Consider the following 14,462-nt stretch of genomic DNA (forward strand, 5'->3'; position numbering starts at 1 on the left):
TGTATAGGCAGGAAAGAAATGGGATGACCAGGGATCAAGAGGAAACAGATGAAATTGCAAAGGGTTCTAAAATGAAGAAGCAGAAAGGGGAATGGCCCAGTCCAGCATGGAGAGATCACATCGAGTGAGTGGTATCAGTGGAACTATCTGTAGATCCAGAAATGAGCTGTTGTGTTTGTATACCAATGCTAGAAGTATAAGAAACAAGGCAGATGAAATGGTTGCACTAATTGCATCTGTTCACCCAAAGATTGTCGTAATAAGTGAGACATGGTTAGATGTGGACGACATCCTGACAGGAATAGAGATGGAAAGGTATGATGTGTTTCGTGAGGATAGAGGGGGTAAAAAGGGAGGGGGAGTGCTATTGATGATAGAGAAAGAGTTATGTCCTTACAAGGTAGAGATGCAAGAGGCAAATAGGGCCAGTGGTTTTGAGGCAGTATGGTGTGAGATAGAGGTGAATAGAATCAAATACTTGGTGGGATGTTGTTATAGACCTGGTAATATGGATGGTGGTGATAGTGAAATGTATAGTCAAATAAGCCAAGCAAATAAGAAAAGGGTGATCATTATGGGTGATTTTAATTATGGCAATATAGACTGGAATGAAGAGATAGCAACTGGAAGTAAATAAAATGAGTTTTTGAGGGATAACTACCTCAGACAGTATGTAACAGAGGGCACACGAGGATTAAGGGTCTTGGATTTGGTCATCTCATCAGAGATTGTAATTATAAATAAGGTGTCAAATCATCCACCAATTGGTGAAAGTGACCATAAGGTGATTACCTGGGTGGTTGCCAGCAGTGCAAGGACCCCTGTGAAAAAAGGGTATATGTGGAACTACAAGGGGGGGGGGGATTATGAAGAGCTCAGGAGACAGCTTGCAGGTGTAGCATGGAATGAGGAGTTAGCAGGAAAAGAGATCAATGCAGCTTGGGGTATTTTCAAAAACTATTTAGCAGATGCAATGTCTGAATGTATTCCATGGGTGAGAAGGTTAAATAAGGTAGGTGTGAGATGGATGAATAAAGAGATGAAGCATGCGATACAGAGAAAAGGGGCATTGTGGAGGCAGCATAAGAGAAGTGGAAGTAACCAATTTCATGATGTCTACAAAGACCAGGCAAGGAGGGTGACTTGGTTGGTGAGAGTAGCTAAGGAGAGGTATGAACAGCAGTTAGCTAATGAAGCCAAAAAGAATCCTAGGGAGTTCTTTCGATATGTAGCCAGCAAAAGAAAGAATGATTATGGAAGGATGACATTGATTGGAGGAAATGGTATAAAGACAGCTGTTGCAGAATGTGTGGTGGAGATACTTAATGAGCAGTTCATAAAGATCTTTCAATCTTGTGAATGTGACTTCATGGAGAGATTGAGAGCAGTTAATGATAGGGAGGAGAGACTGACTGTAAGTGAGCAAGAGGTGTTTGGGGAGTTGAGTAAACTAGATATAAATAAGGCTGTGGGACTTGATAATATATCACCGTGTATTCTGAAGGAATGTGCCAGAGAGTTGACATATTTTTTAATACGAGTCTTGCACTTGGTCAAGTTCCTAAAGAGTGGAAAAAAGGCAAGATTGTGCCACTTCATAAAGGAGGTGATCGAACTCAAGCATCAAACTATAGGCCTATCTCTGTGTCAGGTGTTGTGCTTAAGTTGTTGGAGAAGCTTGTGAGAACTAGGATCCAGAGTTGGGTTGACAACAATGGTATAATCTTTGATGGACAGCATGGATTTGCTAAAGGGAGGTCATGTTTTAGTAATCTACTTACTTATTACAATAAAGTGACTGCTTCCTTGGACAGAGGAGAAGGATATACAGTAATATACTTGTATTTCGCAAAAGCTTTTGATAGAGTACCTCATGATAAGTTGACAATCAAACTAGAGCAGATGGAGTTCGATATTAGATTAGTGCATTGGATTGGAGACTGGCTATCTGATAGGTATCAACAAGTTGTGTATAGGAGTGCGATATCCAGGAAAAGGAAAGTCACTAGTGGAGTGCCTCAGGAGTCTGTTTTAGGGCCATTACTATTTAACTTGTATATTAATGATATTGGCGAAGATTTGGATGGAGATATTCAGTTGTTTGCAGATGATGCAAAGTTGGGACGAACCATAAAGAGTAGTGAAGATGTTGTGGCCTTGCAAGAAGACTTGAATAAATTGAGTGATTGGGCAAGTAAATGGGGATGTGAGTTCAATGTTGCAAAATGTAAGGTTTTAAAATTTGGAAAACATAGATGGGATGCAGAATTTATGCTTGGTGAGGATATATTGTTGGAGGTAGAGAGATCTTGGGGTTGATAGTGGATAAGGATCTGAAATTTAGGGGACACATAGTCAAAATTGTGAAGACAATACAAAGGCTTCTGGGAATGATGTGGAGGACACTGACTTGTAGAAGTAAGGAGATTCTTGTTCCATTGTATAAGGCTTTGATTAGACCACACATGGACTATTGTGCCCAGATTTAGTTACTGGGTTTTCAAAAGGATGAAGAGATGTTGAAAGGGTCCAAAGGCGACTGACTAAGGTAGTTTCTGACCTCTGGAATGTTGAGTATGAGAAAAGATTGAGAAGATGTAATTTGCAGAGTGTGGTGGAGAGAAGGAAGAGGGGAGATATGATAGAGACCTACAAGTTGGTAAGGGGTTGTTATAAGATCAATGGTGAGGAAGTTCTACAGAGAATAGTGGGAGATCAGGAGAGAACCAGAGGTCATCCCTGGAAACTGTATAAAGAGGGTGTGAGTAGGGGAGTGAGAGGCAGGTTTTTTTCGTGCAGAGTTGTGAATGATTGGAATGCCTTGCCCGAGAGTGTGGTGTCTGCAAGGAGTTTGAGTGTGTTTAAGACACGGTATGATGAGATGTGTGTGTGATAAAAGGACCTCCGAGATGAGTCTTTGACTCCGTGAGGTCTTGTTTAATAATAATAATAAAACCATCTTCTTGTATTGTCTCTTCAAGTTTAACTGCTGACTTACAACTTAAATATAGACTGTGGATTGCTCTGTATAATGTTATATTCACCTGATGTAACTGTAGTGTTTTGAAAAGCTTTTCTCTGTGCACTTTTTGTATGCCTTTTCCAGATATACAAAACTTAAGTACAGATCCTTGTCATATTCCCACAATTTCTCCACTATTTGTCTTAAAGTGAAAATCTGATCTTGACAACCTCTATTTGACCTGAACCCAGCTTGTTCTCCTCTAAGTTTCTCTTCCACAGTTAACCTCTTTTCAAGTATACTTACATAAACCTTACTTGGAACATTTACGTAGGCTGTTCAATAAGTAATAAGACTATATTTATACAGAAAACAGATTACCTTTAATCGTCATCATTTACATGGTCTTTTTCGAAGTAACTTCCGTGAGACGCGATGCATTTGTCCCAACGTTGCGTCCACTTCTTAAACACATGTGAGAGTTCTTTCAAAACCTCCTCCGTAGCTTTTACACATGCTTTGTTGCTTTCGAAATGGCAGCCTCTTAGTGATTTCTTGAGCTGAGGAAACAGCCAGAAATCACACGGTGTGAGATCAGGACTGTATGGAGAGTGTGGTAGGATATCTGTGTTGTTCTTCTGCAAAACATCCACTACACAACCAGCAATACGTGGCCTTGCATTATCGTGGTGCAATAAGAAGCCATTCTTCAGCAATGGACGCTTTTAATGTGCTTGATGATAATCGCTGCTGTGTTGATCATTGTCTCTGTGATGGACGTTGAAGGTCTGCCCTCACGTTCAAGATCTTCCACATTTTGCCTTCCTTCCTTAAAAGTTTTATGTCAGCGAAAAACACTTGATCTCAACATTGCTTCATCGTGGAAAGCTCCTCGTATCATGTTAAAAGTGTCCGATGCCGATTTTTGCAAACGCACACAAAATTTAATCGTATAACGCTGTTCCAAGGATGCTTCCATTTCGAAGACTGGTCGCGCCGATGAGCAGTTGCGTTTAGTCACGTGACACTCTGGCACATTAGGCTGTATACGCCATATATCAACCTCTTTTGTTATTACATACAACAACATTTCTTTATTCCACAGAAATTAATATTGTGATGAGTGGTTTCGCCACAGTAAAATCAGTCTTATTATTTATTGAACAGCCCACGTAGTAGAGAAATTCCTCTGTAATTCTCACATTCAGCTTTATTCCTTTTTTTATAGATTGTTACTATGAGAGCTCTGCTCCAATCATCAAAAATTTGACCTTCTGACCAGGCCATCAGAATAATGGTTTTCATCCACTGAAAAACTTTTATATCTCCATACTTTTCTGCATTTCTGATCAAATATCTACTCCAGCTGCCTTTTTGCATTTCCAGTTTTTGACAGCTTTTTCTACCTGAAGTATTGATATTTACTCCTCTTTGCATTCCTCTTGAAAATTTTGTAGTATGGTTCTGTCACTACTTGGTTCGTTTAAGAGTCTTTCAAAATACTTACTACAGACATCTGGGATATCCTTATCTTCAATTTTCATGTCACCTTTATCATCTTTGATTCCTTGTACAATACTCCTTCCTCCATTTCTAAGTTTTTCTTTAGCCTTCAGAACATTTTGCCCCTTCATATTTATTTTACATATTTTTACCAAGGTCTTCTGATGACTTTTGTTTAGCTACTTTTACATGTAGCTTAGCTCTCTTACATTTTTCTCTGTATCCTTTTAGGACATCTGCTGACTTATTTTCTAGGAACTTTTGATATGCTTTCTTCTTTTCCAGAATTGCTTCTGCTGTTCACCACGGCGTTCTTATTTTTTATCCTTGCAGACAACTTCACCACATACCTTCTTAGCTGAATCAGTGTCTTCAGAGTTTCCAAGGTTTGGTTCTTGTTTTCAATTTGTTTCATTTTTTCTTCAATATTGTTTGTATAGTCGAATCTACAATTTACCTGTAAAAGCTGCTCAACTTTAATTATTTTAAAAACTCTTACATACCGTTCTTTTTAATGGGATATCCATTTTTATCCTGCTTTGTACTAAGTAATGGTCACTTCCAATTTCAAATTCTCTGTACTCTCTTGGATCCTGGACCAACATGTTGATATCACTATCAACAATAACATAGTCAATGAGTCTTTTCTTATTTTTGTATCTTCTCTCCATGTGAACTTCTGCACATCTTTATGTTAAAACATGGTGTTAGTAATGACCAGTCCATGTCTGGCATTTATAGGCACTTTAATAGTACGTCTTCTTCCTGGTACACTTTTTTTTTCAGTCAAACTTACACAAGCAGTTAAATTCACAACTCTGATCAGCCCCATTCCAACATTATAGTATTATGAAAAACTAGCTAACAGAACCATCAATCTCAGTTGTAACCAGACTTCTTTTACAGCTAAATTTAACCATCTATCACACATTTTTATTTAATGGTTAAGTGTATCCATAAATTTTCAGTTAGACTAAACAGTGTATCTGAAAGTGTCTCTTTCTTGTATGAAGGATTCCACAGGAGTATGTATAAGATGATAGGAGAGAAGGTACTAAAGAAGTGTATTTTAAAAAGAAAGGTCAACAGAGCATTGCATAACAAAAAATTTCCCATGGTGGCAATTTTCAAGGGACCCTCCATAGCTCAATTGGTATAGACAAAGTCCTTTGGTCAGAAAAACCTGGGTTCAATTCCCATCAGTGATGTGAGGAACCTTTATTGATCTATTTCGACAAAAGATGAGTCAGCTGGTCTCATATGGAGGTAGGGTTGTTGTTTTTTTCACCCAGTAACTTAGATTTTTCATTCCTCAGAACAGGCAACTGGCCCTGTGAACACACGCATCTATAGACATCGGACACACCGGGAGGCATAAGCCTTAATCGCCTTATCCTCGAGTACAGTTGGAGTTGCAAGAATACCTACCTTGGCATCGTAAAAAGGTAGAAGAGGGGAGGATTAAGAAAAGGACAATTTTCAAAATACTGTATAATTTACATGTTTTTAATGTATATGTGAAGGAAGGGGCAATTGGAGAAGAAAGCAGTTTAAAGGGGAAATTCAGAAAAAATGACTTATCTTTATGGTTATATTCTGGCACATGCCTTTATAAGAATAGCCTGGATGCTATGATATTCCAACACAATTCTTCAGCCTATGGTCATCCATTAACCATGCTACTGGCCAAGATGTCTATCTATAGACAACAAAGTTATCATGGATGCGAAGTGCATATTAAAAGTGTAATACCATTGATATTACATTGAAATATATGAGGATGCGTATTTGATCCATAATGACCGATAAGGTGGTTAAAGTGTTCTGTGTTTTTTTTTTTTTTTTGCTTGGATTGGAATATCATTGCCTGAAAATAAAGAATTTGTGAAGTCTGTTTGAAAACTTGTTTTCTGCTGAATAGAAAAAAAAAAAAACTGTAGATACCATTGGTTATCAATACTTTCTTAAGTATTTATTCCTTGAATCATAAGTGTGAATCCCTCCTCTCAGCTCACTGTAGTATAGAAACTTTAGTACTGTTGGGTTGTACATTATAACAAATGGCTACTGTAAATTAAAAAGAAAGTATTTTTTTTAATTTGAGAAGCAAAAGTATATTCTTATAAATCTTGAAAATCAATGACTGATCTTTAAAATTCCTGAATTGTTATCAGTAATATACATATATGGGAGGGGAGGGCTGGAAAGTTCTGATAAATATCTAGAACTAAAATTATATTAAAGTAGAATACAAACTCTGAAACTGAAAATTTTAAGGATAATGACAGCAAAAACAAGAAAATATAGAAAGAGAAATGTGGACATTAAAAACATGACTGTCTGTATATACATATGACTTTTCAAAGTATTTAATAACAGATTTAGAAAGAGGACACAGTGAATCATATCTGCATGGATTGATGAGAAATGGGCAGATTATTTTTGGTTATAAAAGTAAATTTAATGTACTACAAAGATTAATATTAGGAAATACAAATATTTATATATATGTACACATACATGAGGAGCAGATTGCAAAGTTCTGATAAACACTTACAACAAAATATTATTAATTAATTTTAGATCTTCTTATATATCCTAAAAGAAAAAGCACAAATTATTACAATAGAAAATTTTACAAGATAAAAATCTTATTCTTGGCAGTAGGCAAAATAAGCTATAAGTATTGAAATTACCATAATTTGATGAATCATGGGAGGTTGAAGGATTTTAAGATACATACACAGCTTATCATACTGGCCTTAAACACACTCAATTTCTCTGCAGACAACACACTCTCAGGCAAGGCATTCCAATCATTCACAACTCTGCATGCAAAAAACCTGCTTCTCACTCCCCTGCTCACATCGTCCTTATACAGCTTTCAGGGAGTTCCATGGTTTTCCCCTGATTTCCAACTGTTTGCTGTAAAATCTCTCTAACATTGATCCTATAACAACCCCTTACTAACCTGTGGGTCTCTATCATATCAACCCTCTTCCTCCTATCCGCTAGACTGTAAATTGCAACTTCTCAACCTTTCCTCATATTCGACATTCCAGAGATCAGAAACTACCTTAATTAGTCGCCTCTGGGCTCTTTCCAGTATCTCTTTGTTCTTTTGAAAACCAGGTGACCAAATCTGTGCACAGAAGTCCATGTGGCCTAATCAAAGCCTTATACAATGGAACAAGAATCTCCTTACTTCTACAAGTCAGTGTCCTCTACATCATTCGAAGAATTCTTTGTTGTATTCACAATTTTGGCAATGTGTCCCCTAAATTTGAGATCCTTATCCACTATCACCCAAAGATCTCTTATTTCCTCCACCTCCAACAATATATCCCCACCAAGCATAAATTCTATATCCCATCTTTGTTTATCAAATTCTAAAACCTTACATTTTGCAACATTGAACTACCATCACAATTTCCATGCCCATCGACTCAATTTATTCAAGCCTTCTTGTAAGGCCACAACATCTTCTCCACGCTTTGTAGTTCGTCCCAACTTTGTATCATCTGCAAACAACTGAATATCCCCATCCAAATCTTCACCAATATCATTAACATACAGGTTAAAAGAGCAATGACCCTAAAACAGACCCCTCCCCCCAAAGCACACAACTAGTGACTTTCCTCTTCCTGGATATTGCTCCCCATACACAACTTGCTGATACCTATCAGATAGCCGTTCTCTGGTCCAATGCACTGATCTAATATCCAACTCCATCTGCTCTAGTTTGACTATTAACTTTTCTTGTAGTAATCTATCAAAAGCCTATGTTCTTTGTGATATTTTGAAGACAAAATTAATTAATAATATTTTGTTTGTGTATGTCTGTGTATATACACACACACATAAGAGAGACATCTCCTATAAAAGATCACATGCATCTGCGCTATCCAGTCATGTTCTTTTCTCTATTAACCCTCATGACGATCTACAGAGTCACTCAGTTTGCTGGGATAAATCTGAAAACATTTTTTGCTGTAGTAATGAGTTTGAAAGAAAATCGTGGAGTCCAGAGAAATCCTCCTTAATCCTGAACATTTGAACAGCAATTTGAGTTATAACATCCCTGATAGCCTACAGTTGTTCAATACTGGTGCTCACGAGAACCTGCAAGCACACATACAACAAACAATAACACGTTAGATAGAACGACTTGAAAAATACAACGTTTTTGTGTCAATTATGTATTGCAATTTTTGCCTGTAATTCTCAGTTTTTTGTAACTTCAATTTTTTATTACTGTGTTCTACCTTTAGTGGATACCCGAAGAAGGCTGTAAAAGGCTGAAACTAGTTGTATCATTATCATTAAAATTTAATATTTTATCTTGGTTTAAAGTCATTTAAAATTTATTCTCTGAAATGTATCATTACAACTGAGTAGAAGATCAAGAATACATATATATATATATATATATACAATATGTATTTCCTAGTATTCTTATTTGTAGTACATTGAAAATTTACTTTCATTACCTAAAATAACCTGCCCATTTCTTATCAGTCCAAGAGAAAATTGTGTTCTTGAATTCCTGTAATTACTATTATTATTACTATTATTATTATTACTATTATTATTACGGGCAACTCCAGGGAGTCATTAGACTCATCGAGGGAGGCCCCAAATCATATTCATCACAACTATCTGACATTCATACAGTATCTATCATACCTCGCCTTAAATTCATTCACTGTCACAGCATCCACTACAGACTCAGGGAGCGCATTCCACTCATTCACTACTCTAAAAGTAAAGAACCCAGCTCTAACACCTTTACTAACCACACTTTTGCCCAGTTTCCATGGATGTCCCCTAGTCCTCCCACAACTAGCCCTGTTCTCAAAAATATCTTCTGAATTAATTTTATAGAAACCCTTCAGTAATTTGAATGTCTCAATCATATCTCCCCTCCTCTGCCTATCAACCAATTTTTGCAACCCACAAATCCTCAACCTGTTCTCATACGGTTCATTCCACAGACCTGCTACCATCTTGGTCACTCGCCTCTGGATCCTCTCCACATCCTCCCCATCAAGAAGAAACCTAGGTGACCAAATCTGAGCACAGTAGTCTAGATGGGGTCTTATCAAGGCTCGATAGAGAGGAACAATAACCTGCTTGTCTCTGCTTGTCAACGTATTCTTCAGCAACCAAGTGATTTGATGAGCTGTTTTGGTCACTTTTGCAATGTGTCCCCTAAATTTCAATTCCTTATCCACCAACACTCCTAAATCTCGTGCCTCATCAATTTCCTGGAGCAGGGTTCCACCAATGCAGTAAACTGCCGCCAATCTTTTCACCCCAAAATGCATAACCTTACATTTTGCCACATTAAACTGACATCCATTCTCCTTAGCCCAGACCTCCAATCTATCCAAATCATCCTGCAAAATTTTGACGTCATCTGCATTCACTATTGCCCTACCCAACTTCGCATCATCAGCAAACAAATGAACTGTTCCTCTCAGATCATTTCCTATATCATTTATGAACAAATTAAACAGCAGTGGTCCAAGAACAGATCCTTGTGGCACACCACTAGTCACAGGCCGTCTTGTGGACTCTACTCCCGAGTAAACCACTCTCTGATATCTCTCCGTCAACCACCCTCCTATCCATCTCACCAACCCTATGTCCATTCCCATATGCTGCAATTTACTGATTAGAATTCCATGTGGAATCCTGTCAAAGGCCTTTGCAAGGTCCAGTAGAATCACCGTAAACCCATTACCCTTATCCAGTTCAGCCGTCACTGTGTTATAATACGTGAGCAAGTTACTGAGGCATGACCTACCCTTCACAAAACCATGCTGTCCCCGATACAGTATCCCATTTTCTTCAATCCAATCTTGTATTTTCCTTTTGACTATTTTCTCTAAGACCTTGACAATAATTCCTAATATGCTAATCGGTCGGTAATTTACAACGGCAGTCTTGGAACCACCTTTATGCAGTGGAACTATTTTCCCCTCTTTCCACCCACTCGGGACTAACCCAGACCCGAGACTCAAATTAAACAAAATGGTCAAGGGTACTGACAATTCTTTAGCTGCTTCTCGTACAACACGAGCTGGTATACCATCCAATCCCACAGATGTATTGACATTGAGGTTATGCAATAGACTACTCACCTCCACTTCATTAACCACAATTCCCGTATAATCTACTGGTTTATTCGTTTCTGCAATGTCACCACCTGGATGATATACTTTTGCAAAGTGCTCACTCAGTAACTCAACTATCTCAACTGATTCAGTTACCTCCCTACCATCGGCATTCTTTAAAATCAATCTGCCGTGTACATTTTTCCTTTTACTTGCTACATATCTAAAAAACTTCTAAAAAACTGTTTAGGATTCTCTTTAGCCTGCTTGGCCAATGTTCTTTCGTAATCCTTTTTTGCTTTTCTTACCACACTCGTCACCCTTCTGGCCTGCGCTTTATACCGTTCATGTGCCTGCCGGTCACCCTTCTCCTTAAATTCCCTCCATAGTTGTTTCTTTTTTTGCAACTCAAGCTTAATGGTGTTATTCATCCATTTAACCCCTACTTGATTTATTATTCGGACTCTAGGTATACAGTCAGCCATTGCTTCATGCAAGCACTTCTTAACTACCTCCCATGCACTATCAACTTCTAGTCCTTGCAGTTGTACATGCCATGGCACTGAACCAATCAAACTCCTAAGCTTGTCATACTTTCCCGCCCGATAATTCCACATGTACCCTGTCTTAATTGAAAATTCTACACCTTTAGCCACCTCCCAAGTTAAGACCCTATGATCACTCTCACTGATTGGTGGCAATGTGGTCATATTTGTTACAGCCAAATCCTCAGATGTAATTACTAGGTCAAGCACTCTCTGACCCCTAGTATTTTCCATTACATGCTGTCGCAGATAGTTATCCCTTAATAACCGCATAAAATCCAATTCCTTCCTCCCGTGTGTCCTCTCCTCACTCCAATCAATGCGACCATAGTTGAAATCTCCCATAATAATCACCCTCCTTCCACCCATTTCTTCTATTTGCTTGTGCATACTGTCACCACCATCTTTTCCATCACCTGGTCTATAGCAGCACCCAATTGTATATTTAGTTCTGCTAGCCACAATCTCACACCAAATGGCCTCAAATGTGCTCTTTTCTCTATCCTGCAATTCAACTTCTATTCTCCTTGGCTGGAGCTCATCAGCTATCATCAACAATACTCCTCCCCCCATTTTATTCTCTCTGTCATTCCTGAACACACTATACCCATCACATTCGATCCCACTAGTTATATCATCTACAGTCAGCCATGTTTCACTAATACCTATAACCTGTGGTCTGGAAGTGCCAACCATGGCCAAAAACTCTTCCTTCTTGTTCCTAATACTCCTAGTATTAGTGTACATGAATTTAAGACCCCCATTAGCCCCAACCCTACCTTGATGCCTTATATTAACTATCCCACTCTGATTTGTTGTCCTTATTTGCTCTGGCATATTATATTCATTCTTACATTCAACTGCCTCCATAAGGACTGTATCTCTACCCACCCCCCCTAACAAATCTAGTTTCCCTGAATTTGCACATCCACTACATTCAGCAACACTTTCTCAAGTCTTCTTACACCGTAACCATTCAAATGCAAGCCATCCATCTTATATAGATCCTTTCGCCCATCAAACTCACTTCACACATCCACAAATTCCACACCACTCGTCATACATAACCCACGCATAAAGTCATTTGCAATTATAGCCCTCCTTTTAAACATTTCACTGTCATACCGTGGCAAAAGACTAATCATTCTAACTCTCTCACTCTTTTCTTTTGCTACCTCAAACAATTCATTCAGGTCTTCTATCATTTCCATTTTATCTCCTTTCAAATCATTCGTACCTGCCACAACAATAATTTCTTTCACCCTTTCCTTTTGCTCTCTAATAGACGCAGTTACGTCCTTTATGGTCGCACCAGGTTGGTACGATTTTGTCAAATCCTCTACTAACACACCTCGTACTAACGAGTCTCCATACAGCACTCTATCCTTCATTTTGTTCATGTTCACATTCATACGTCTATTTTTCCTGTCATACCTTTTATTATTGGTTGGTTCATTCAGTCTACTTTTGTTCATGCACTCTAGCTGCTGTTTCGCTCTTTCTATCGCACTATTCAACAACGCAATCTCACTCAATTCATCTATCTCATCTTTTTTGTTCTCTGAGAAACCATTTATACTATCATTCACACTTTCTACATTCACACTCTCACAATTTTCATGTACAACTTTGCCGTTTCTTGTCATATCCCTATTTCCTTCATTTTGAAGGTTGACAAAAATATCACACTCACAATCCGAAATACACTTCAATTCCGCATTCTCCCTACATTTTCTACACACATTCAATCCTTTATCATCATCTAACCACACTCCGACCGCACTCCGCAAAGTGTACATTTCACAGCTAGTACACTGACTCATTTCTTTTATGCTACCGTTCTTTGACAACGATGGCGAACCTTCATTACTGGCCGCCATTTTCCTACGCACAGGTGCCATATTTATCTGTAACGTGTTTTGATTGTATTTGTATTATGTTTGTATTATATTTGTAATTATGTTTGTATTATTTAAGTTGGTGAAGTGTTGTCCTTTAGAATATATCACAAAATGTTTTATTTGTGTAATTCTATTTCCTTAGATCAAATGACAGTTTTGGAGTGCCTTCAGAAAATTTCTTCTCACAGAAATATAATTCTGGATACTGCCAATCATGAACATGAATTTTTTGGTTGCTTATGTTATTGTCTCCTTCATCTCACAGAAGATGGTCATGTTTAGTGAGTAATCAGTGCTTTCTCTCCATTGAAGTCAGTTTATATGAGTTAACAATAAATATTATATGATAATAATGATTATTATAATGAATACTGTAACAATATTGTGCAACAAATTTATGGATGATGTAAATATTTTTAATACATGCTTTAATGACCTTATGTAAACAAGGTCATTAAAGTATTGCAGTGGAGGGCAGCTAAATAAGCAAGATAACTTGATGAATAAGCATCTCCAGACCAACAGCAGCATTTCCATCAGGGGTTGTAGAGTTGGCCCTTGGCAAGTCCTCTCAAGCCAAAACACCATATAAGGCCACAGTGCAATATGGCAACCTATGCCACCATTAAATAAGCATGGGGAAGTACCCAAAGTCCAGCCACTGCAACTGCCCACCAGGTAAAATGCAGCTGCACAGATGTCTGCTCCATGTCAGGAATAGCCTCTGTTTTGTTTATTGATGGTAGCCTGCACTGGCCCTTGGTTCAAAAGTAGTAACTTCTGATTAATACCTAACCTTGGGATCCAAATGCCAACGGTAGTATTCTCCTGGATGTTGGAAGCAGTAGTGAATCTTTGTATGGGAAAGGTTAGCATAATGATAGTAAAGTCTTGCAGTGATACATGAGAAATGGTGATAAATGTGAGTAGGCATAGGGAAATATGAAGAAATCACAGCAGAGAAGCAGCGTGAATAGCATTGGTTATATATACGAAAAAAATAAATTGGTGTGAGTATTTATGAATGCTAGGAGTTTCAGAAGTAATGGAGATGAAATTGTTTCATTGGTTGAGTTTATTCATTCCAGAATTGCTGAATAAGGTTAACATGATTGAATAAGAATCATATGCTGGTGGGAATAAAATTGATGGACAGTGTGTTTTGTGAGAAAAGGAAGGGAAGATTTGTGAAAGAAATGTTTAAGCAAATTAAGTTAGTAAACCTGAGAAAGGTTGTTATTATAATGAGTCATTTTTAATTATGGTAAATATAGATTTGGAATGAAGAGATGGAATTCAATAATGAGGAAAATTAATTTCTTTACTTCATGAGGAATCTGTCTTAGGTATTATGCTATAGAAGACACATTAGGATGAAGGAGACTTAAATCTGAAGCGTATCTTTAGAGTATGTAATTGTGAATGAGGTGTT

At 37.8% G+C, this 14,462-nt stretch overlaps 1 protein-coding gene across 3 annotated transcripts in view; it reads left to right on the forward strand.

Moving 5' to 3' along the window:
- Positions 1 to 14,462, forward strand: part of bchs (WD repeat and FYVE domain containing 3 bchs) — a 1,305,514-nt gene that overhangs the window by 724,563 nt on the left and 566,489 nt on the right. For all 3 annotated transcript variants that reach the window (XM_090399415.1, XM_090399420.1, XM_090399430.1), the window contains exon 40: positions 13,173 to 13,311. In XM_090399415.1, the coding sequence (XP_090255541.1) occupies positions 13,173 to 13,311 (139 nt within the window). The remainder of the gene's footprint in view (positions 1 to 13,172; positions 13,312 to 14,462) is intronic.

Source organism: Typopeltis vanoorti, chromosome 1 (genome assembly GCF_054136105.1).
Source record: "Typopeltis vanoorti isolate ZY-2024b chromosome 1, IOZ_Tvanoo_1.0, whole genome shotgun sequence".
NCBI classification, from domain to species: Eukaryota; Metazoa; Arthropoda; class Arachnida; order Uropygi; family Thelyphonidae; genus Typopeltis; species Typopeltis vanoorti.